Genomic DNA, 24,885 nt, shown 5'->3' with positions numbered 1-24,885 from the left:
TAGGAGACTTAAGAGAAATTTATTTTTAGGTATGTAAGATGTGAGCAATTTGGCTCAAAAGACCTAAGCAAGGAAAGAGAAATGGTTAAGCCAAGTAATGTCCCAGGCTTTTATTTTGGACAGCTTGCCCACTGACTGAAATTATCCCACAATCAATGCCAATGAAGCAAATAGTATCAGTTACAATACAGTTTAAAAGGCCGAAGAACAGCGATGCTGCATACAAATGCACCTCATCTAAACAGACTTGGTTTTTGTTAAAATTGAATTTTGAAAGTCAGTAGTGGTCTTTTCATGCAAAAGCAAGTTGATGGCCATGGGTGTGAGCAATGTATACTTAAAAACCTTCCATTGCATACAACAGCTTTTTCTCAAAAAAAAAAAAACAAAAAAAAAAAACAAAAGTAAAAACTGCATCCATGGTCACTTTCCACATCCTGAAAACAGTGAACTTACTAAGATTCACACAGTTAACCAGGTTTTCATCACCAGTGTGCCAACATCCACTTCCTGTCATAACGGAAAGTAGCTTGCCAAGGGCCCTTCTGATCACACACCATCTCGTCCAGACTTTGTCACAGGTGTGTGGCTCTGCCTTCTTGTGGAAATAGGTAGAAATCTGAAACCATAGCTTAACATCAATAGTAGGTGGTGTGATCCTGTGGCACTGTTCAGAACACTTGTTGACATTTCACATATGTACTTTTACACAGATTATCTCACTTAATTTTCACAACAGTCCTCTGAGGTAAGTCTGAAAGCAAAGAAGAGTTATGTGACTCACTGAACAGGACCACGCTAGTAAGACCCAGACCTGACCCCCAAACCGTTGCCAACGGTTGGCAGAGTCCTCCTGTGTGTGTGCGTGTGCTCAGTCCTGACTCTTTGTGACCCTATGGACTGTAGCCCGCCAGGCTCCTCTGTCCATGGGGATTCTCCAGGCAAGAATACTGGAGTGGTTTGCCATTTCCTCCTCCAGGGGATCTTCCCAATCCCTCTCTTGCATCTCCTGCATTGGCAGAAGAATTCTTTACCACTGCGCCACCTGGGAAGCCCAAGGCCTCCTTACCCAGCACATACACTAGACAATACAGAGGCTGTCTATAAGGTTAAACTTGCTTCTCAAGCTGATATCCTCCTTAACGCCTTCAGAGGTGGTCATAATATAAATTTCTAGGCTATTCCTGTCCAAATGAATTCGATATATTAAGTGAATTACAAAGTGATCTGAAGTGCTGTGTCCTTATCCTTAGATGTGTAGTGACTATTGTTTTTCAGTTGCTAAGTCATGTCTGACTCTTTGCGACCCATGGACTGCAGCATGCCAGGCTTTCCTGTCCTTCCCTATCTCCCAAGGTTTGCTCAAGTTCATGTCCGTAGAGTCGCTGATGCTGTCCAGCCATCTCATCCTCTGTCTTCCCCTTCTCCTCAGGATCTTTTCCAGTGAGTCGGCTTTTCGCATCAGGTGGCCAAAGTATCAGAGCTTCAGCTTCAGCATCAGTCCTTTCAATGAGTATTCAGGGTTGATTTCTTTTAGAATTGACTGGCTTGCTCTCCTTGCAGTAGAGGGGACCCTCAAGAGTCTTCTCCAGCACCACAGTTAGAAAGCATCAATTCTTTGGTGCTCTGCCTTCTTTATGGTCTAACTCTCACATCTGTACATGACTACTGGAAAAACCATAACTTTGACTATAGGGACCTTCGTTGACATAATGATGTCTTTGCTTTTTAATATTCTGTCTAGGTTTGTCATAGCTTTTCTTTCAAGGACCAAGCACCTTTTAATTTCATGGCATGCAACCATGACTGTATGGCTGCAGTCACTATCTGCAGTAATCTTGAAGTGCAGGAAAAGAAAATCTGTCACTGCCTCTACCTTTTCCCTATCTATTTGCCATGAAGTGATGGGATCGGATGCCATGATCTTACTTTTTTGAATGTTGAGTTTTAAGCCAGGCTTTCACTCTCCTCTTTGTGTAGTGATAGACTGCTTTAAAAGGCAAAATATATTCATAGGAAATTCCTTCTCTTATCCCCCCACGTTGGGTACAGATTAGATCTTTATTAAGATTTGCGCTAAAATATTTGGCATTGGTTTTGAGGAATGGAATAGCATCATATCCTGATGACACTTATATTTCTAAAGACCTAGGAGCACTTGCAGTTGAATTGTGGGAAATTTCATCATGTACGACCAGACTTACAGATTTTCAGAAGTAGAAACTCAACAGTGTGGAGGTTGGGATCTCAGCCCCACGTTATCCAGCCACCCTGAGAAAAATCGGCACTGCAGCTTTGTCCTCTGGCAGCTTGACCACGTGCTGACCTGCTTCCAGGTCCAAGAAGGCATGTATACTCTAGGCTGATAGGAAACCTGCCACAAGTTGGTCAGGGCTTCTGTAGCCCCTCTTCAGTGCAAAGCAGGGCTCCTGTGTCCTCCTTGGCTAGGGGTCAGAGTTGGCGAAGGGAGGAAAATTCAGTTCTCTGAAATCTGAGTCTTCCTCCTGTTCCTTTCAGCTCCTAAATAGAAAACAGGATGACAATACTTTGCCTAAAGGGTAAACATGAACATCCTGTGTTCTGTCTTGCATTCTTCTCTTCTGAAATACTGACAGCCCAGAGATTTCTTCTACTAGAGAAGGTTTTCTGCTTGTCCCTGACTGCTACCATCGCCCAGCAGGGAGAGACACGACTGCTTCCCTGGGTGTGTAGCTGTCAACTCTGAAAGTCCCTGAACAGAGCTTCTCTATTTATTGGGTCCTTCCTCCGTCCTAGGAACAGTGTCAACAGTGTGTTAAGTGCTTCATTTGGATTATCTCATTTACTCCTTCTCATCCTATCAGGTGGGCTCCCCAGGTGGCACTAGTGGTAAAGAACCTGCCTTGCCAAGGCAGGAGACATAACAAACACAGGTTCGATCCCTGGGTCCAGTTGATTCCCTGGAGGAGGGCATGGCAATCGACTCCAGTGTTCCTGCTTGGAGAATTCTATGGACAGAGGAGCCTCTTGGTGGTCTACAGTCCATAGGGTCGCAAAAAGTCAGACGGGACTAAAGTGACTTTGCACGCACGCACACATCTTATTGGGTAGGAATAAAAAACTATCATCAGTCCCATTTCACTGAAATGGAAGCGAAGTTCAAAAGGTTGTTTTCGGGGTCAGTAATCCAGGTAGTGAGTGACAAACTCAGGTGTATGCTACACCAAAATGATCATATCATACCTCCAAAGAAAAACCAGCCAAGTCTTATTGTTACCATCCCATCAGTCTGCTCCTGTTCCATAGGACATTGCTGTGTACACATTAGACCACACTGGAGTGATTATTCTGGCTACTGGGCTGGATCAGGATGGGGACCAAGGAGGTCCTACTGGCTTCTGACTGGAGAAATGACTTGATCACCAAGAAAAAGGAAATAGGTTCAGTTGAACCTCCATCCACTCCCTCAATCCCAATATTTTTCTCTTCACTCTCACTCGTTAGAGTGCTTCTACCTGTTTTTCCACATTGCTTGTGATTCACTGTTGCCTTTTTAAAAATATTCGTGGGGGAATGAGAGAGATACCAACAACATCTCTTCCTATCTCTTCTCTACTCCAAAGCCCAGACATCTGTTATTGGACTTTGTGAATCTACAGACAGAGAAAGCCTTTAGGTTCTAAACCTAGAAGGAACCTAAGTTCATCTCTTCTTACTCTCTAACTTTGTTGTTGCTGTTGTTCAGTTGCTAACTTGTGTCCGACTCTTCTGAGACCCCATGGACTGCAGCACGCCAGGCTTCCCTGTCCCTCACCTTCCCCCAGTTTGCCCAAGTTTATGTCCATTGATTCAGTGATGCCTTTCAACCATCTCATCCTCTGTTGCCCCCTTCTCCTTCTGCCTTCAGTCTTTCCCGGCATCAGGGTGTTTTCCAATGAGTCAGCTGGTTGCATCAGGTGGCCAAAGTATTGCAGCTTCAACTTCAGCATCAGTCCTTCCAAAGAGTATTCAGGGTTGATTTCTTTTAAGATTGACTGATTTGATCTCCTTGCTTTCCAAGGGACTCTCAAGAGTCTTCTCCAGCACTAGAGTTCGAAAGCATCAATTCTTAGGCGCCCTGCCTTCTTTATTGTCCAGCTCTCACATCCGTACATGACTACTGGACTCACATCCGTACGTGACTACTGGAAAGACCTCTAACTTTATGGACAAGCAAACTTAGATCCAGAGAGACAGAAGTAACAAGACCTGTCTGAAGTCTTAATTAGTGTCAGAGCCCAAACTCCATCCACTGCTGTTCCTATCACATCCCCCTGGGATGCAGGGTACCCAAGTCCTCCTGCAGAACTGCAGTAGCTTCATTTGTCTGTAGCAGAAACTGAAGATAATAGGAACACAAACTTGAGGAATCCACAGCCTGCTCTTTAGGATTTAAAGAGAAGTTGAACATTATCTTATCAAGTTAATCTTTTGAATACAGCCCTGCCCCTCCTACTCCTGCTGAGTTTAAACCTTGCTTTGTCCTCATTTCCTTTCAACAGCCTGAGCTGGGAGCTTTGCACCAACCCTAAAATGATAATGTTGGGCTGCTCCCCTGAGTCCTGGCAAAGAATATGGAGTTGAGATTTGCTCAGGTTGACACCATCCTTTTCAGCTCTCAAATTGGTTTGGAAAAGCACATTTGAAAATGACTTAAAAGACTGCCATTTTCATGTTTGGAAAGCAGTTCATGATTATTGTAAATGAGATTTAACTTGGAATGTTTAGGATGTGGGTGGTTAATTCCTGCCACAATTCAAAGGGGAAAGAAATGAGCACAGAAAATAAAATAGAACAAGTACTGAAAGTACAGTTAATAGCTCATTGATCCAGCCATGGCTGAGAACATTTTTTACATAGCTAACTTTTGAAGATCATATAATTGACCCCATTTAGTCACAAACTTTTAAGAATTAAAAGCAGTCGCTGGTGGAAGTTTATCTCAAATGTTTCACAGTTTTCTCTTCCTTCTGGAGCTGTCACCGCTGGACATAATTTGACTTTTCTTGTTGCAGAGCATGGGCCCTAGGCACATGGACTTTAGTAGTTACGACACACAGGCTCAGTAGTTGTGAGTCACGGACCCTAGAGCACACAGGCTTCAGTAGCTGTGGTACATGGGCTTAGTTGCCCCATGGTATATGGAATCCTCCCAGACTATGAATGTCGTCTGCATTGGTAGGCAGAGTCTTATCCACTGTACCACCAGGGAAATCCTAGCTCTTTATTTTGTCAGGGCTTATACTTTTAAGTTAGTTAGACTCGAGCATGTACCCTAGGCTCACTAACTGTGATGAGGAGCCAAGGACACTTCCTGCTTCATCTCACTCTTGACCTTGACAATTCATTCTAGTGCCAAGGCGCTCTTGCTGGTGTATTTATGTGACTGTATTAGCGTTGAACCTTGACTTACAGGTCTGTTACTTACCTTTTTTGGCTCTTTCTTGGAATAATGATAATAAACATAATAGTTTTATTCATAATACAGCTAAAAGAGTGATAAAATCTACCATTTATGCCAGTGTTTTTATTCATAGCATGTCTTTTGTTATAATAACTCTGCAAAAGAGGGCATCTTGGTTCCACTGTACCAGTTGAGGAAAATAAGGTTCAGAGGATTTGAACTCAGAATCACTTCCCAGGTACCAAGCTAGAATCATGCACCCTCATCTTTGCCCTAGGAAAACAGTCCATAGTCCCATTTGGTGGCGTAGGTCTTGGGTGGCTAGTTTAATTGCTGGGGCCCCTGAAACCCTTTGAAGAAGTTAGAAGCTGTCAGCACCCCATCAGTTGCTTGAATCATGCACCCTCATCCTTGCCCCAGGAACACAGTCCACCATCCCATTTGGTGGTGTGGGTCTTGGTTGGCTGGATTAATTGCTGGAACCCTTGAAACCCTTTGAAGAAGTTAGAAGCTGTCAGCACTCCATCCATCAGGAGGGACATCCTTCCAGTTCTAAGTGGCTATGCCCTATTCCCACTGGCCCAGGGCAAGTCACAGTTACATTGCGTCTGGTCAGAGGCTTTTGCAAGCTTCGTTCAGCAAGGTCTTTGGAATCCGGTGTATGGTGGCTGTAACTGGTATAGGTATGAAAACCCCTTCTCTAACCCACTGCTGTAAGCGTCCCAGATTAATGAATTGGGTACTGTCTCTTTGGGGCCCTGCAGAAGTTGTTTCTGTTGCTTCCCAGAACTTGGCTGTGATCAGAATAGTTGAGGTTGCAAAATAAGTGCCCTCTGGGTAAGTGAGGTATTATTATATTATTTTAAATGTGTTTACTCATGGAAAAGGACTGGGAAGGAGTTATGGAACTGGTCTCATGTTACCGTGGGACCCAACTTCAAAGCTCAGAGGAGGCATGCCCATTCCTCCATCACCCAGGGAATCGTGTGTCCCTCAGCAAGGAAGAGTCATAGATTTTTTTTTTTTTTAACCACTTGTAAAGGGGACAGGGAAAAAGTAAACAATGTCTGAAATCCTTAGATCTTTTTTCTCTTCCAGTAATAACTAACTCATGTGTATTGAATCCTTACTTACCATATGTCTGGCACTGTGCCAAGCACTGACAGGGCAATTGGATCCTCATGAGTATCTATTCATTTAACAGAGGAGGAAACTGAGGCTTAAAACTTTTGCTTTACGCCACAAAGGTAGCAAGTATCTCAACTGTGGGTTTAAATTCCCAGTCCACTTCTCAGGCTTTTGCCTAACTGCTACACTGTACTGCCTTCTACTAAGAATAAGAAAGATTGACTCTGACCAGAGAAGAATACAGTCAAATGCAGAAGCCTGAGAAATGTAAGGTGTGATATTAACGAAACATTGACATTATCCATGTACTCTGCAAGAAGCTGCTGAGGAAGCCACTTGAAAGAGCAATGAAGGAAAATTTTCTGAAGCACCTAAACATACCAAAGAGAAATCTGCTTTTAGCTGCACTGGTGCCAAAGGGAGGGAAGTGAAGAAAAGATGTGCTTGGCAACAGCACCTGGGTTTTTTAAATGAAAGAGCAGTGTGCCTGTTTCCAAAGTGATTAATTGTACAACTCAGTAAATGTCAGCAAGTGGAAAAGATGCCTGTAAAGGGGAGGCACTATAATTAAGTGCAAATGAAGAGATAGGAGCTGAAAGAAGAAAACTCTACAAATCACAAATGGGGGGAAAGAGGTCATGGTTGCTATCAAAATTGACCTAAGTCCCAAGCTCTTGAGTTGAAGTAGCACCAAGAGAGGCAAAGATGCAAGTTGATAAGGAATAACTGGGCCTCAGGGAGAATCACTTTGCTGGGTTGTGTTTTCTACTTTTTTTTTTAGCTAAGAAAGCACTGACCAACTCCCTCCTATCCTATCCGTTTAATTGAATTTATATACCTGAGGGGACTTACCCATCTGGAAATAGACAAGTTAAAAGATTCTTGCTAATCCCTGCCCTGGAAAATGGCCAAGTCTGTGAACCGGTTTTACTCAGCTTGGGGTTAAATCCTCAGTTGCCTTTAGTCTAGGAGAGCTCTCCTCCTTTAGGGTCACTTTCACTTGGTCACAATTGCTGAGCCTCTGGAAAACTCACAGAGAACCCCAACAAGATTCAGACCTTGATGATGATAATAATGAGGAAGAGGAGTTTATTTTCACTCCATATTGATTGACTGATTCACTCCACAAAGCACTGAATTCCCATGGAAAAGCTGTGCTCCAACTTAAACAAGTGGGTGCAAGTTTCAGCCTTTGTCCTTGGTCTCCAGTTTCTTGCCATCATACAACTCTGTATCAGATAGCGCTGGTGGTGAAGGAGGGGCAACAAAGTCTGGGAGACAGTTGCAATGCACCAGCTTCAGAGTCCTCACCAAATTTTCACACTGGCCCAGAAAAGCGAATGGCTCGATCCCTGTGAACAGCAGTTCAGGCTGTCAACTTCCCATGGATTCGAAGGCAAGTGGTAGCAGATTTTCTCTTGGAGCCATGTCCAGGTTCAAACAGTGTCCTAGGGTGATGGCTTCATTCCTGTTGGACCCAAAGTAGCCTCTTTCCTGAGGGTATTTCAGTGTTAGCCAGCATCTTTGTGTGTAAGGACAGATACTGCATCAAGGAGTAACAAAGGCGCCAGTCACAATTCTATATTCCCACTATGTGCTTTCAGAGCCAGCTTGAATAGCTGAGTGGTTTCTGCCAATGAATGCTTCACACAGTAAATACATCTTTTTAAGAATTCTCTTATCAAATTCATTACATTTTTAAATGTTGTAAGTTCCCATCAAAATGTAATTTAAATGGTCACCCAAAACATTCTGCTAACGCTACTAGCTGCCTTCTAAAACTGTGATCCAAGGAAACATCACAGACTTTCCTATGAAGGACAAACCAGCTCTCAAAGGGGATGTTCCAAGGTTGCCTCCATACACCCTGCCATGTGCCAAATAATATTTTTCTGGTATAAATCCACCTTTGGAAGATACAGGGTTTACTTGGCACATATTTGGCTTTCAGAACTGGTTTTAAAAAGCTCATACCCTGTAGCCAGATCTGGCTTTGTCAGTTACTCGGCATGATTCTAGCAACAAGTCACTTAACTTCTCTGTGCCTCGCTTTCCTCAGCTGTAAAATGGGAATGATCAGATCATGACCTCATAATAGAGATATATGTGGATCAATATGTGTAAATATTAAATAGAACTGTGCTTGGCACATAGTAAGTGCTATGGATGGCTTACTTTATTGTAAATATTAACTGTTGTTATTATTATTGTTCACTGAGCATCTACTTCATGGTTACAGAGGACATATAGTAAAGCAAGCACAATCCCAGCTCTTACAGAAAGGGGATGACAGCCCTTAGAAATGAAATCCATCAGAACGTATTTTCAGCCTGTTTGTGAGTTAGGAAACCCACAGGGTGCAGTAATAAGGACTGACGTTCTGAACTGTGAGGTGTGGGCTGTCGGAGATGCTTCCCAGGAGGAGGCGACCAATCTTCCACTCTCCCCATCAACAGAGGTAGCCTTACACTTGTTCAGTGATTGATGAGGTAGCTTCGTGGTAAGAAACCCGCCTGCCAACACAGAAGAGACAGGAGACTGGGGTTCAGTCCCTGGGTCAGGAAGATCCCCTGGAATAGGAGATAGCAGCCCACTCCAGTATTCTTGCCTGGAAAATCCCTTGGACAGAGGAGCCTGGTGGGCTACTGTCCGTGGGGTCGTAAAGAATAGGAGACAACTGGGTGCACACATACACACATTGATCTTTTCAGGTCCTCTCCTCCCACCAACATCCTAATAGATGGTAAAGAATAATTTCCGTGTTACAGTGGATATTCTCGAGGCTCAGGGAGGTCAAGCAACTTGCTCGAGTTGACAGTGTATGGTTGGCAGAGCCTCAACTGAGCAGGAATCTGTCTGACTCTGCAGCTCATGGGAGCCTCTCTGCTGCCTCTTCCACCAGGCTGCTGCCTGGACTAGACTTGAACTGTGTTGCCCAGTCTGTACATTCCAAGTCCCTCTATGAATGAAAATAAAAGTGAAAATGAAGTCGCTCTTTCGTGTCCAGCTCTTTGCGACCCCATGGACTGTAGCCTACCAGGCTTCTCCGTCCATGGGATTTTCCAGGCAAGAGTCCTGGAGTGGGTTGCCCTCTCCTTCTCCAGGGGATCTTCCCAACCCAGGGATCGAACCCAGGTTTCCCGCATTGCAAGCAGACACTTTACCCTCTGAGCCACCAGGGAAGCCCTTCCCTCTATGAATAAGTCCACATATAAGGAGGGACCCACTTAGTTTGGGTAGCCTGAGTACTCTGCCCTCTGGCTCCAGGAACAGGAAGAAGAGCCCTGGAGGCCCACTTCTTCATGTGGTCAGCCCCATACCTGCTCACGGGTTGACATGTGTGCCAGTTGCCATCTTTCTTCACAGTGAGTGTGAGCCAGGCGAGCAGGCTGCAGACACGCCCGCCTCCACTGGCCAAGGGGTGCTGACCCCTGTGCTCCTTATTCTGGAAGCGCCTGCCCCTCTGCTGTTGTCACATGCTCTACAGTTCTGTCTCCTGGGGTTGGTGGTGGGATGGGTGTCAGCTAGCTACTTTCTCACACAGAGTACCTACTTCCCTGGAACTCCGACCCCCTCCAGGGCTCTATTGAGAACTGTGGCTCCTCTTTCTACCGTGTCCTCCTGCCCCCGAAGTTCTTGCTCATCCTTCATTTTTAGTTATCGCTCAATGTGATCAGGTTCATTTTTCAACTTTCAGAGAAACTTTCCGAAAACTCTGTTCAAAGATCCATCCCTCCACCCCCACTTTCTCACTGTAATGAATATATTCCCCTTTTATACTGCTTTTTTTTGTAATTTCACTTGGACTTTGGGAAGGAGGAAAGGAAACACATGTATTCATTTCTTAATTATGATATTTGCATCTGAGCTCATGTTGGTTTTCTAAGATAACCTCTTGTTATCAGCAATAGCATTCCATGCACATTTAATGTTTAAAGGCCAAAGTAGTGATTCTTTTTATTAATACTTCAAAGAAACTAGCAGACACCTTCAGGGAATTGATTCTTCCTTTTAAAATATTTCCTGTGTATCAACATCTATGCCAAACATGAGGGGGAAAAGGGACCTTATCTCTGGGTTGATCTATCTCCTCCCCCACTTTGCCACATCCCTAGCTTAATTTCCTCTTTCAAACATCTCAGAACCCAATCCTTTTCCTGCAATTTTGAATTTGCGTGTTTGAAACTTTTCATAAGAAAACTTTGGACTGTGTGTCCAGCTGTCATTCTCTGGTTTTCATCCTTCCAGCCTCTTTTGCACTGGATAACTGCAGTTGTGTATTGAATTCCCAAGAAACTAATTCTTGGAGGTTCCCTTTCCTTGATGATGGAAGTTAGAAGAGAGAGAGAATTTTGAGACTCCCATCAGTAATAGGAGTCCATCAATAATAGGGCTGAATTCCTCAGAGGCAGTTCAGGGATCGATGAACACAGGACTCTAATAGCCAGAAAGCACATCATTTATTTCCCCAAAGACTTCGGCATCTGCCAGATCGTCTGACTCCAGAAGAGACCCCAGAGGTTAGCCAGCCTTAGGGAGAGATGGCTAGAAAGGAGTTTGGGATGCAAACTGCCTGTTTCCTGCCAAGCACATGGTTTGCAACTTGGGGCTCCACCTTCTCTTATTTGTAGCCCACAGGAGCTGCTGGAATGTTTAATGACCCCCAGTCAGTGCCTTGCTGTATTCAAGCTCTTCAGCCCTGAGCAGATGACCAGAACCTGAGGGAATGTCTGGAGGGTGAAAGGTCATGGGGTATGGGAGTGGGTGGGCGAGGGTGGGCACTGACATCCAGGGAGCGCCAAGGAGCAATCAGATCTGAAAAGGCACATTCATAATCATGGAAGCCCATTCCATATTTTGTCTCTGGTGGGACACCATTTATATATATATATATATATATATATATATATATATTCAATATGCAAGCCTGGCGGGCTAAATTGTAACCTCTCTTCAATAAATGCCCTAGTTGTTTAGAGTTAAAAAAAAAAAAAAGGTTTAGATTAGCACCCGGGCACTCTGACAAAGGTCCAGAGGGACTTAAGGGACTTGCCAGCATCATTAGCATTTTTTTCTTCTTTTTCCAGCCGCACTAAAATATGTTTGCTCAAAACAGAGGGAGATGAAAAACTACTGGCAGCCAGTACCTCTTAAAAGAAAAAAAAATATTTTACTCCTCTGGCAAACATACCAATTAAAACGAAGCTGTGTTGTGACAGATTACGGAGCAATTAATGCCTAATTGAGCCTTCTGCTAGATGCTTCTGTGAAAGCCACTTTACTGGGGCCCGAAGTGGCCACACCTTAGAGGAAAAGAAATCTCCAAACTTCCTGTAACACCCTCTGAGGGGCCCAGAAACCAAAGAAAACATTTTTACTTTGAATCTCTGAGAGTTACACGGACAGGATTAGCTTGACAGAAAGATCTCGACATTGTAAATCCTACTGGGGATTTTGTAGTTTCCTCATTTGTAAGCAAAATCTATTTTCCATGAGATATTTTTAGTGCAAGCATCCCTGTTGTCTTATTCTCTTGCAGTATACCATTAGATCTTGAGGCCGGTCCAAGCCAGTCACGTGACTCCTAAGCTCTCTCTCTCTCTCGGTTCTCTCCTAAGTGACTAGTCTCTCAGGATTCAGGGAATACTAGACTCTTAACTGCCAGAGACCTTAAAGTCCTTCCTGAAGCCTTGAATTCTTATTGATGGGAGGTGAAAATGCTTTACAGCTGCTCTTTTTTTTTTTTTTTTCTCTGAGAGGTCAGCTCGGCAAAGCTCGATGCCCGACCTCAGTAAACAGAGAGATTTTCAGCCATGCAAGCCGCCTATGTAAATATAAAAATGTATCAGGCTGCAGAACTGCATGCGTGGGAACAGAACAACCGAGCTATTGAAAGAAAATCACAGGGGGAACACTAGTGTCACTCACATGGCTTTGGTTAACGCGTGCATACTTCGGATAAATCGTTTTGATTCAGTGGACTCCCCACTTTATATATAGAGTCCATTTCATTTCTGGATCTTACGAGCTACAATAAGCAGAACCCCAATCACTTAGTGAGGTGTCTAGTAAAATTTCCTTCTGCAAGTTTTTACATTAAAAAGACAACAGTCACTTTCACTGTTTATATGGCACTCCTCTGCCTTGGAAAAAACATGTGAGTGTGAAGTCAATTTTTCAGTTGTTTAGTGTGAAAAAGAGTGATTTGTTTGAGTGTCTGAGAGGGAAAGATATCTTTAATCAGACCTCCAAAACTGGAATTGAAGAGAATCACTGTAATGGACAGGAAACATGCTCTTGAGATGAATTGAGAAATGCTCTCTGGGCAAAATGCTCTAATATTCCTGAGTGTGTTCAGTTTCAGTGGATCAAATCTTTCCCATCTCTGCATCCAAGCTATTTGGCGGTGATCAGATGATCAGAGCTCAAGGAAGTGATTGGAGAGTGAGCTGGCTGCAGCTGCGATGTAGGCTGTTTTCAGGGACAAGGAGCCACTGTTTTTCAAACATAGCATCCACATAGAAGTTATTTTCTGGGCTCCAGGATGCAGCGATGGGCTGCACTGCCAGCATTGTTCTGCTTCAAGCTCTTCGTTCTGTGGTCCAGAGGAGCTGTCCACACATTTGTCGACGACGCCAGGAGGAACCATCCCACGAAATTTTGCCTCTGGAAATTGACGATGAAATGAGTAGACCCAGAACCCTCATCATAATGGTATGGTATCTGTGGCAAAACAGCCTCAGTTGATGAAGCTGTGATTATAGAAATGAGGCTGTCATTTGGGATTCGGGTTTTCAGCTTTAGATACAGAAATGTGTGACCAAGAGTTTACTACCGTGGAAAATCTTTTCAGAATGATTTCATATATTATTCACAGAACTGGTTTTCTTTCTCTTATATATGTCTTGAAAATGTGCAGTTTGGTTGTCTGTTAGAAACTCTCTTCTGCCTACTGTTTTGTATTGCTGTTATTAACTTTTGTGCAGAAATCTTTGAAGCCTGGTTCAGTTAAGTGGATTTTATGTTGTGACTCTAATTTGAAAGTAGAGCCCCAAATAGGTATTTTTTATATCACATGTGACTCATCCAGTTGTGTTGGCAGTTAGATCTCTAACTTCAAAGCATTTGAGGCTTTCATTTCTGGCGCTGCAAGGGAAATGCCTTTCCAAAATGTTTAACTTAGGCATAAAATCAGAATGAAGTTTTTGAGAATTTTGTGGAATGCATGGTGTTTTCATTAGAAAGCTGTTTCTTGCCACTTGACAAATGACATTTTTGTCTGTGCTTTAATGATTATAGTGTTAATTCCTTCACGTGTATCTGGTTGATCAGCTAGAAAAAAGTGGAGGGTAGACTCTCCTTACCTTAGGTTCAGGGAGAGATCTGCTTAGTCACTGAAATCCTGTCTTAGGATGGAAGTGGTGTGCTTAAGTTTCCAAAATTGAGGAGGCATTGAAGTCTGCGTGGTTTCAGCACAATCGACTTTTTTCTCTTAGATTTCAATGTTCGGATATCAAGGATGCAGTAAATAATGAATGATAAATACCTGTTACACCAAAAGTTTTTAAATGAAAGTCATTTGGCTTGAGCTGTGTGTCTGAGTGACAGAATACTAAGCTGTAACATTCTAGGCCAATCTCTCCAACAAATCAATATTTGATTTTCAAAAGGCAATACTGTCCTTCAACTATTGGACTATGATTATCTCTTGGAGGGAATACTTAGTGGGAATATTTTCATTCTCTCATTATTCCCATACTGTGCTGTGCTAAGTTGCTTCAGTTGTGTCCGACTCTTTGCGACCCCATGGACTGTAGCCTGTCAGGCTCCTCTGTCCATGGGATTCTCCAGGCAAGAATACTGGAGTGTGTTGCCATCCCCTTCTCCAGGGGATCTTCCCAATCCAGGGGTCAAATCTGTGTCTCTTACGCTTCTGCATTGGCAGGCGGGTTCTTTACCACTCTTGCCACCACACATTCTATAGCTATGTATTACTTAGGCCATCTAAGTCTTGAAAACATTTTTTCCTAATTTTACTAAATTTTTCCATCTAGAACTTTGCCCCCAAAATCATATTTCAAAGTAATTGAGAAATAAAAAGTAATAATTCACCTAATAACAGTGCCCTGTTTTTTTCCAAGATCCTTTTATTCACATGATACTTTTATGGACATTAAATGAGGTGATGATGATTTATTGATGAGGAAAACAAAGTTTAGAAAGATGGAATGCTTTGGTCATATCACACAGCTACCAAATGCCAGAGCCTCAAGTCACATTTAGATCAATAATTCCAAAAGCCAATATACTTTTTTGCTCTGTTCATATTTCTAAGGAAATAAGGATAAAACTGATAGAAGTGAATTTTTATGAGAAGTCTGATGGAAATGTTGGACCACTCAGAGTAAAATATGCTCATACAAAGTTATTTTGCATCTTGAAAGTTTCCAATGGGCCACTTGAAAGTTCACACATTCCCCAATTGGGCCAACCTCTGTTCTCGGTACTTGGAATCCATCAATGAACAAACCCATCAAAGATCCCTGCCCTAAGTTTCAGTGTTTTACAGTGATAGCATATTTTGCAGATCTCTTTATGGAATTACTATATTAGGGTTGTGATGCTTAGTGTTCTAATTTAAGTCAATAAAACTATTCCCTATCTTCCAGGATGGTGGTTTGAAAACTTTATCGCACTTCACAATCACCTAGGAGTTCTTGTATATACAAATCCTTGTGCTCCTGGTCCCAATGACTCTACATAAGAAGATCTAGAGTGGCATCAAGGATTCTTTGCTGTTAGAGAACTTCCCACCCCCAACCCAACTCCAGTTGTTCTCAGGTTCTGATGGAGGAACAGGGTGGAAGACACACTGAGACACATGACCCTGGAAACTGATCATCTAAACCCTCCACCTGGCATCCTCCTTTAACCCTATATGCTAATTGTCTTCTAACTCTCGCTACAACCTTCTGAAAGTGGTGAAAGTGTCAGTCACTCAGTCGTGTCTGACTCTTTGCAATCCCAGGGACTATAGACTGCCAGCCTCCTCTATTCATGAAATTCTCCAGGCAAGAATACTGGAGTGGGTTGCCATTACCTTCTCCAGGGATCTTCCCAACCCAGGGACTGAGCCCAAGTCTCCTGCATCGCAGGCAGATTCTTTACCATCTGAGCCACCGAGAAAGCTCCACAAACTGATTTTTTAAATTCTCTTACTTTCCCGTCAACCATTAGTCACCAAATTTTGTATATTGATTGTGTGTGTATCTGTGTCTGTGTAAGATCACAGACTCTAGAGCCGGAGATTTTAGGTTGGAATCCTAACTTCATTCCTTATTGGCTATGTGACCTTCTGCACACTTTTTAGCAACTCTGGGTCTCTTTTCCTCATCTGTAAGATGGAGGTAATAGCTCCCTCAGCCCAGAGCTTGTTGTGAGGGTTTAATGAAGTAAAGGGTGTGTTAAGTGCTTAGAATTATATCTAGATATATTAGTAAGATTATTAATAAGTAGAATCTAGGACTCCCTAACTGAAAATGTGACATTTGCAGAAAAGGCCTGAAGGAGGTGACAAGTGAGTCAGGCCACACTCAGGGGAAATGGCTCAGGCAGAAGGACCAGCCAGGGTGAAAGTCCCTGATATGGGAAGAAGCTTGGGGTGTTTGAGGACCAGTGAGGAAGTCACTGTGACTGAGTAAGCCAAGGAGAAGGTAGTAGAAGAATGTTGTAGAGGTAATGGGGGACAGATCATGTGACACTTAGCAGGCCATGATGAAGACTTGGGGTTTTTCCAAAAGTGAGAAGGGAAACCACTGGAGGGAGTAGGCACAGAAGTTAAGAGCAGGGGCTGGGGAGCCAGAATGTCAGGGTTGGAGTCCTGTCTCTGCATTGCCTCACTGATAGAATGCAGAGAGTCACGGTGCCTACCCTGTAAGATTATTGTGAGAATTCAGTTAATACTTGCAAAGAGCTTGTGTTTGGTGGGTAGTAAGTGCTATATTAATATAAGCTTGTTAATTTGGATGGCCTTGGGCAGGGCAGTGACAGAATGGTTGCCAAGGGTCCAGGGTAGAAGCAGAAAAAGAAAAAAAGTTGCTCAGTCATGTCCCACTCTTTGCAAACCAATGGACTATACAGTCCATGGAATTCTCCAGGCCAGAATATTGGAGTGGGTAGCCTATCCCTTCTCCAGTGGATGTTCCCGACCCAGGAATCAAACCAGGGTCTCCTGCATTGTAGGTAGATTCTTTACCAGCTGAGCCACAAGGGAAGCCCAAGAATGCGGGAGTGGGTAGCCTATCCCTTCTCCAGGGGATCTTCCCGACCCAGGAATCAAACTGGGGTCTCCTGCATTACAGGTCGATTCTTTACCAACAGAGCTATCACGGGTAGAAGCAGGGAGACTATTAATCAAGAAGCTATTACAATGATCCCCACAACAGACCTGGATAGTACTTGTTGAGATTGTGACAAGTGGCTGGATTTGGATATATTTTAATAATAGGACCAGTAGGATTTGCTTGCAGATCGAACACAAGTGAGGGAAAGAGAGGAATGAGGGATGAATATATAGTATTTTAGGGTTTTTTGTCAGAGAAGGCAGTGGCAACCCACTCCAGTACTCTTGCCTGGAAACTCCCATGGATGGAGGAGCCTGGTGGGCTGCAGTCCATGGGGTCACGAAGAGTCGGAGATGACTGAGTGACTTCACTTTCATTTTTCACTTTCATGCATTGGAGAAGGAAATGGCAACCTACTCCAGTATTCTTGCCTGGAGAATCCCAGGGACGGAGGAGCCTGGTAGGCTGCTGTCTATGGGGTCACACAGAGTCGGACACGACTGAAGTGACTTAGCAGCAGCAGCAGCAACAGGGTTTTTTGTTGTTGTTTTGTTTTTGGCCTGAACAGCCAGAAGACTGAGTTGCCATTCAAAAGGGGAAGCCTGTAGAAGATTTGCAAGTGAATCTAAGTTCACTGTAAGACATGTCATGTTTGAAATACCTGTGAGGTCTATACATGGAGATTTCAAATAAAAGATTGTATATATAGGTCAGAGTCCCAAGGAAGAGTCTACAAAGAAGATATAATGCCTGGCACAGTATAAATAGCAATTAATGATTGATGAATGAATAAAGGATCTCTCCACTAATTTTCTATAATACTTATAGTGTGTCAATCCATTTGTAGTTAATTGTATCTTTACATACTTCATTGAACTTTTAATTGCTTACTTACTTTTCTATTCCTATTTTTATCTCACTGATAGATGGAAAACCCCATGTAGGCAGGAACTAAGCTGACTTTATGCCCTAGTGGTACCCAGTACAATTGTTTTTATAAACTAAAACTTGATATCATTGATGATTTGAAATTTGTTAACAATTGACCCCCATATGAAAAGCTCAGTTGATAAAAGCTGCCTTCTTAACTCTTCATGAAGTGTCCAGGAATAAGTTAAGAATGAAGACAGCTACTACAATAAATACAAGGGTTTGAATGTTCTTCAAAAGGCTCTGGCACTCAAGTCATCATTATATCGAAGAATCTCATTGCTGAGTCCAAGTCCTGAGTCTTCATGGAGAGATCAGCTTTGGGCTGGCACTGATTATGGTTTGGCTGCAGAGTCCAAAATGAAAAGCCTGGTAAACATCAAAATAAATCATTGTAGGCCCTCAGCCTTTGCAAGGGACATATGAATCCAAATAGCTGAGACTATTACAATGGCCTGTTAAAATGCATTCAAGTTTAACTGGGCAAAATGAGGAAATTCCTTCAAAACTCTACCTCTTCCAAATGTTTTCTCTGATGGGAGAATGAACAGAAACCCTTTCATGAATTACTTTTTCTTACATCCTTTATAGCATATTTTGTTGAAGGCCTCAGACACTAATTTAATTTATTGAGATCTGCTATTTTCTGGGGAATGTCTGTAACTTCTGATGTAATTCACTAATCACCAGCCCTGGAAGTTGACTTCCCTTTTAAGACCTATTTCCTCTCCTTCCCAACCCCCAAAGAATATTTATCTTTTTACATGGTGCAGGATAGGGATAAAATAGAAGGAGAGCAAGAAGCAAGTGCTAGCCAGGCTCCTGGTCTCTCACTATATGACCAACCCCCGTGCACAATTCTAGGGTCTAAACTTGAAAGTGAAACATTTTTTAAAATCCATGAACATTTTGGGGTGTCTCTGTAATAGCAGAAGCCATAAAATTTAAATTTGTGAATGCCAAGGATCTAGTGTACATAACATGCCAAACATGGCTTTGACTTTAATTTTAATTGAAGACAGGAAAATATAGTCTAATGTGGTGAGTCGGAAGGTAAACGCTCTTCTGTGAGTCAGAGCACTTACAGGATAAGCATTTCAGAGCCTGGGAGCTTCAGGTGCTGTCCAGACCTGCATTACAAGTCACCCTTTTGTGGCTACCAGGTCCAGGGCTCTGATGAACTATAGTTTATAGGTCAAATCCTGTCCACAATCTTTTTTTGTATACCTTATTAACTAAGAGTGGTTTCTAAAACTTTCAAATTTTATAAAACAAAAAAGGAAGAAAAAGAAGAAGACTGTGTAACAGAGACCATATATGGCCCACAAAGCTTAAAGTATTTACAGTCTGGCCTTTTATAGAAAAGTTTGCGGACCTTACTCTGGTGAATGATGTGGGCTCAACCAAAATGGAAACTTCTTCTTTCTTTTTTTTTTGTTTTTTTTGTTTTAAACTTATTTGATTTCTACAATGTACTTGCTCTCTGCTTGTGTGTATGTGTGTGTTAGTCACTCAGTCGTGTCCAACTCTTTGCAATTCCATGGACTGTGGCTCACCAGGCTTCTCTGTCCATGGAATTCTCCAGGCAAGAATACTGGAGTGGGTAGTCATTCCCTCCTCTGGGGGATCTTCCCAACCTAGGGATTAAACCCACATCTCCTGCACTGGCAGACAGATTCTTTACCCTCTAAGCCACTAGGGAAGCCCTGCTCTTGGCCTACCTTGATGCAAAGGAACTTAGGTTTTTCCTGGGCACCTTTTGTTCACCCAAGGGTCTGAGAACTGTTGTGATTCAATGAAGAAGCTTTAGATTTGGAGTCAGAAGCCCAGTGTCTGAGTCTCAAGCCTGTCACTTAAAAGCCCATGTGATCTGGACATGATGATGTATTTGTCTGGGTTTCTGAAATGGTGGTAACTACTATCTATTCTGTCTGTTGGAAGCACCAGAGTGTTTATTTTTATGGAATCACTTTGTAAATTAGTGGGCATTATACGAAAACAAAGTCTTGCAGGTAGGGGGCTAACTTAACAGTGTCAGAGATCCATTGTAGGTCACTGTCCCAGTGAGAGTTCATTATCTGCTGAGTGACTCATCTGTGATACAAGGACACAGCTTACATTAGGGTTTTTTTTTACTGTATTTGCTCCATCTCTACCCCAAAAGGCTGGAACAGTGAGTGTGGCTAGAAGAGAGGGTCCATGAGGGAATTGTCAAGCTTCTACTTGATGAGCTTTGATTAGCTTGGTCTTCAACAAATCTCCACATTTGTGTCCCCTCATGTAGAATAGGCGTAATAGTCCTTCCTTCCTGGTCAAGTTCTTTGCAAACCTGGGATAAGAAAGGAAGCTAAATGAAGGAAATGAATTATTTGTGAAACTAATGATGCCTTATCTTTGGAACTCACATTTGTTTACATTTATGTCCTATGAATAAAATCAGGACCAGAGAGAAATATACTTTGGGAGAAACTTCAAAGAAAATAAAATAATTTCTATCCTTATCCTACAATAAATATTCTAATTTAATAAAACTTGTAACCAAAGGGATTTTGCCCAGTTTCAGCTTTATGCATTCAGAGGAAATGACTTCCAAACATTCTCAATCCTGAGTAAATGTTCTTATTTCATTTTAGAGAGGTTGAATTTTGAATATACTAATGTAAGATTCCCCTGGGAAAGAAAGTTTGTGTAATGGAGTGTGAATTGAAATGGTTTGCCATAGATAGATGGGTATAATGTGCAACTTAAAAGCACAGGGAATCTTTGGCAGCTATTTTTCTATGTGAACTGAATTTGAGCTGAATCTCAAAGCCACAGAAAATGGACAAATGAATTGAATGGCTTCTCTATGGATATAAGAATTAATTGAATGTAATTGAGGCTTAGTAATTAGCAAGACAAATCTTTGAGGCCAAGGCTTACTAGACTCAAATTACATCTGGTCTCATCTTGTCCAAATAATCTTACATCTATCTAGTTCTCCAAATAAGATATATTTAGAAATGATAAGAAACAAAGACAAAATATTCCAAATCTAAAATGTAAAATTTAAAACCACCACCACACTGGTAAAGAAAAGCAGAAAGTCAGGTATATGGGGCAATGCAGAGACTTTCACCAAAAACAATTACCAAAGTCAACTATATAGAGATATAAATATATATTTATATTATAATAAAATATATATTAAAACATATAGAAAATTATGTCCTTAGTAGATATAACTGTTTGAGGACAGACCATGGTATAAAGATTCAAACAATTTTGTTACAAGTAGAAATATGTAGTTATATGGCTACAAAAAGTAAAGACTCAAGAAATAAGTGGTAGCGAAAAGTTCTTTAACTTTTTAAGATACTCAAATATTAAGAAAGTCTGATTATGCTTCTTTTTGTTTTTATTTCTTTCTTTGCTTTCTAGAAGAGTAGATTTAAGGCTTATCTCCAAGTTCCAGGTTTCAATACAATGAAATCTTGTGCCAACTGAGTAATATGCTTGAGGATAAAAATGCATATTTTGGCAAGCCAAATGCAAATAGAGTATTTTTGTCATGCTTCAGCAAATTTCTTCTAGATAGTTGTTTTATTCTCTCATATTTTCTTTTCATGGAGCTGATTTACTTAAGGACTAAAGTCTAGGAGTTTTGAAATTCATTTCCCATAATCTATTCTGGAATGCATTTTATTCTCTTAAAACCTTGTCCAACAAATTCAACATGTGTCAAATGAATTTGGATTGTTAATTATCTAAACATCAGAAATTGAGTAGACAGCAGAGAAACAACTGCACCGTGCCTTTGACAGGCACAGGCGGCAAGGGCTAACTACTGCTCTTTTCTCATGGAGCTTAGAGTCTGGCAGCAGAGACAGAGAAGACGCAAACAAATGTAAAATTGTAATCATGCTAAGTGCTTCAAATGAGAGTTACATTCTACCTTAAGATTGTCTCCTTTGAGCATCCATCCTCAACCAGGCCACCAAGGAAGGCTTCCTCTAAGGAAGTAACCATGGAGCAGAGATCTGAAGAGTCATAGAGGCTAAGAAGAGGGAGAGTTGCCACTCCTAACTTTTATTTTGTTGCCGTGGGTTAAGAACCCTTGGTTCATTGCCCCTGTTCCATCTTCAAATTCAGCAGCATTGTATCGTCAAACAACTCTGACTCTGACCCCTGACTCTCCTACCTCCCTCTTTTACTTACAAAGGACCCTTGTGGATTACGTTGGTCCCACTTGGACAATCCAGGACCATGTCAAGGTCAGCTGATTAGCAACCTTAATTCCATCTGCAGTCTTTCTTTCCCCCTTGCCATATAAATAACATATTTACAAGCTCTGGATTAGAATGTGGACATCTCTGCCAGACTGTTATCTGTCTACTGAACTATTCCATGGAGTTACTTTCAGAGTTCAGTGAGTGAATACAAGTGAAAAATCAATAATGTACCCAGAACTTAGAAAGACCTAAGTTTCAGCTATTACGATTGCTTCCATTGTCTGGTTGAAACTAAGAGAGGATCACAAATTTAATATACTTTAAAGAATTATTTTAGGAAAAAGAATTGAACTGCTAAAAGGAAACTTAATTTGTGCTTCATAGAATGTGGAGAAATGGAAATTCAAAGTTAGCTTATTTACAGGAGCACTGTAATACTTACTGAATAGATTATTCAAAGAACACCTACGCTTATTAGAGATTCTCTTCTGTGTTATCCATCAGTCGCCACTTTTCTGAAATTTAACTTTTAATTTCTTTTTGTTTTCCCTTTATAATTTATGAAGGAATACTGCATGTTTCGAGTTCTCCAAATTATGCCAAAGATAGAAATGATAAGGAACAAAGAAAAAAAATACAAAATCCTTAAAAAAAAAGTCTAGAATTTAAAACCACCACAATAATAAAAAAACAAGTAGAAAATCATGTGAGACAGAGAAAAAGATAATACTTTTAGGTTCAATAAGGACAATTGAAGTTATTAGCTTACAGATAAAGAATAGATTATATCTTGTCATTTTAAAGCTATTTCAGTGTTTTTTTGATGTGAGCAGATTTTTTAATTATAGCAGATCTATAACCATTAAGAAACTTAAGGGTCCTGGCAGTCCAGTGGTTAGGACTCTGTGCTTTTACTGCCCACTGCCAAGAACTTGGGTTCAGTCCCTGGTAGAGGAGCTAAGATCCTGCAATCCACAAGGCCAAAAACAAGAAAAGAAATTTAAGAATTTGAAACTATGGAATCTAGATTCTTCTACAAATTGATACTCAGTTAAAGGTTTGATGAATGAATGTAAGCTATATCTTACAAGTCAGAAAATTTATAAAAGGAATCTGTGAGGGGGAAAATAAGACATGGGTTCATTTGGTAAATTACCAGCATCCATGCCATTTATTGGTCCTTTATGTTATCAAAGGTCTTCTTGGCTTTCCTGCACTTTAGGAGAACAGACTGAATGAATATCCCACAAAATAACTTCAAATTCTGTTTTATGAGTCTGAGAAAGTAAAGATGGAAATTGTGCCCACAAAATAATAGCTCTTTAGTGAGCTCTTCCAGCTATTTGTCAAGCACTTTGCTAACAACTTTGCAGTTATTGTTTTTTGTTGCCACAACCCACTGGAGGATATTATTTTTATTCCCATATCATTGAGGAAAAACTAAAGCACACAGAGTAGCTCTGCCCAATTGAAATATAACATGAACCACATAAGTTTAAATTTTCTAGGAGCCATATCTTAAAAAGTAAAAAAGGTGAAATTAATAATACATTTTATTGAGCCCAGTATATCCAAACTCTGGTTATTCTGGCATATAATCAATATACAATTATTAATGAGATATTTTGCATTCTTGATTTTTTTTCTTAAGTTTTCAAAATCTGGTATGCATTTGCACATATCACACATTTCAGTTGGGATGCTAAATATTTATCACAAGTACTTGCGCAGTATTCAGATTACATAAAATTTACAGTTGAAAGAGTAAATTCCCATAGCTAAGTTGTTTCAACATTCAAGTTTTCCAGTAACTGGATAGAGTACCGTTTGTAAAGTTAAGCCAAAATTAATGAAGATGAAGTAAAACTAAAAATTCAGTTCCTCAGACACACTAACCACATCTCAATACCCACATATGACTAGTGGCTGCTGCAGTGAACTGTGCAAATATAGTGGTTATTGAACTTGCCCTTGATCACCCTCTGGTAGCATAAGTGAGCTGCGATTTGAACCTGGGGCTATTGCTTGTAGCCACAGTGCCCTTGGCCTCTGCCTTGAAAGGCCAGGGAGTGGTGGGCAGCACCAGCCCCTGCCCACCTTTACCAGCTCATTCTCTATTGCCTTGCCATGGACCTTTGTTTCTCTGATTTAAATAAAACTAACAACAAAAAGTAGTTCATTTACTTTCTTTAACGCATGTAGGGAGTGGGCAGGGGAGGTGTATCTATTGATATGAAGATTTGGGGTGAATTAAAAATTTGTCTTTTTTCACCTGTTCCTAGTAAATTTTTCTAAGGTATGTAAATATCCTTATCAAGTTGGCAAATGAGTCAAATATATATTTTAAAATTGATTATTTAGTTAATTAATTAAAGATGGACAAGCCACCCAGGCTAGGACTTCCCTGGTGGCTCAGACGGTAAAGCGTCTGTCTACAATGCGGGAGACCCCGGTTCGAGCCCTGAGTTGGGAAGATGCCCTGGAGAAGGAAATGGCAATCTACTCCAGTACTATTGCCTGGACAATCCCATGAACAGAGGAGCCTGGTAGGCTACAGTCTATGGGGTTGCAAAGAGTCGGACACGACTGAGCGACTTCACTTTCACCCAGGCTAGAGATGAAGTCAGGGACAAGCCCAGTGTGGCTCTAATCGAACTTGCAGGCTACCAGTTTCCCTGCAACCTAGAGCCACCACCTTCCCACCTCCCACCCCCACTTTCCATATCACCAACCTCCCTCACTCCATCTTCCTACCATCTCTGGCTCTCAAGCAGCCACGCCCACCCCACCAACTCCACCCACATTTTCTTCACTCCTGTAGCCTGGTCACGCCCACTTTCCCCACTGCACC

The 24,885-nt window shown here is 41.6% G+C and overlaps 1 protein-coding gene across 11 annotated transcripts in view; it reads left to right on the top strand.

Annotated features, from left to right (window-relative positions):
• DOCK10 (dedicator of cytokinesis 10) overlaps nucleotides 1–24,885 on the top strand; it is a 302,832-nt gene that overhangs the window by 53,717 nt on the left and 224,230 nt on the right. For 2 of the 11 annotated variants that reach the window (XM_006049514.4, XM_045164610.1), the window contains exon 1: nucleotides 12,891–13,264. The exons of 2 other annotated variants lie outside the window; for them this stretch is intronic. In XM_006049514.4, coding sequence (XP_006049576.4) covers nucleotides 13,103–13,264 — 162 coding nt within the window. In that variant the 5' untranslated portion in view covers nucleotides 12,891–13,102. Of the gene's footprint in view, nucleotides 1–12,869; nucleotides 13,265–24,885 lie in introns of those variants that run through there. 7 more of the 11 variants (XM_025278366.3, XM_045164608.1, XM_045164609.1 and 4 more) reach the window with 7 other exon arrangements.

Source organism: Bubalus bubalis, chromosome 2 (genome assembly GCF_019923935.1).
Source record: "Bubalus bubalis isolate 160015118507 breed Murrah chromosome 2, NDDB_SH_1, whole genome shotgun sequence".
Classification (NCBI taxonomy): Eukaryota; Metazoa; Chordata; class Mammalia; order Artiodactyla; family Bovidae; genus Bubalus; species Bubalus bubalis.
The sequence above is the reverse complement of the archived record's forward strand: the minus strand, read 5'-3'. Positions and strand labels throughout refer to the sequence as shown.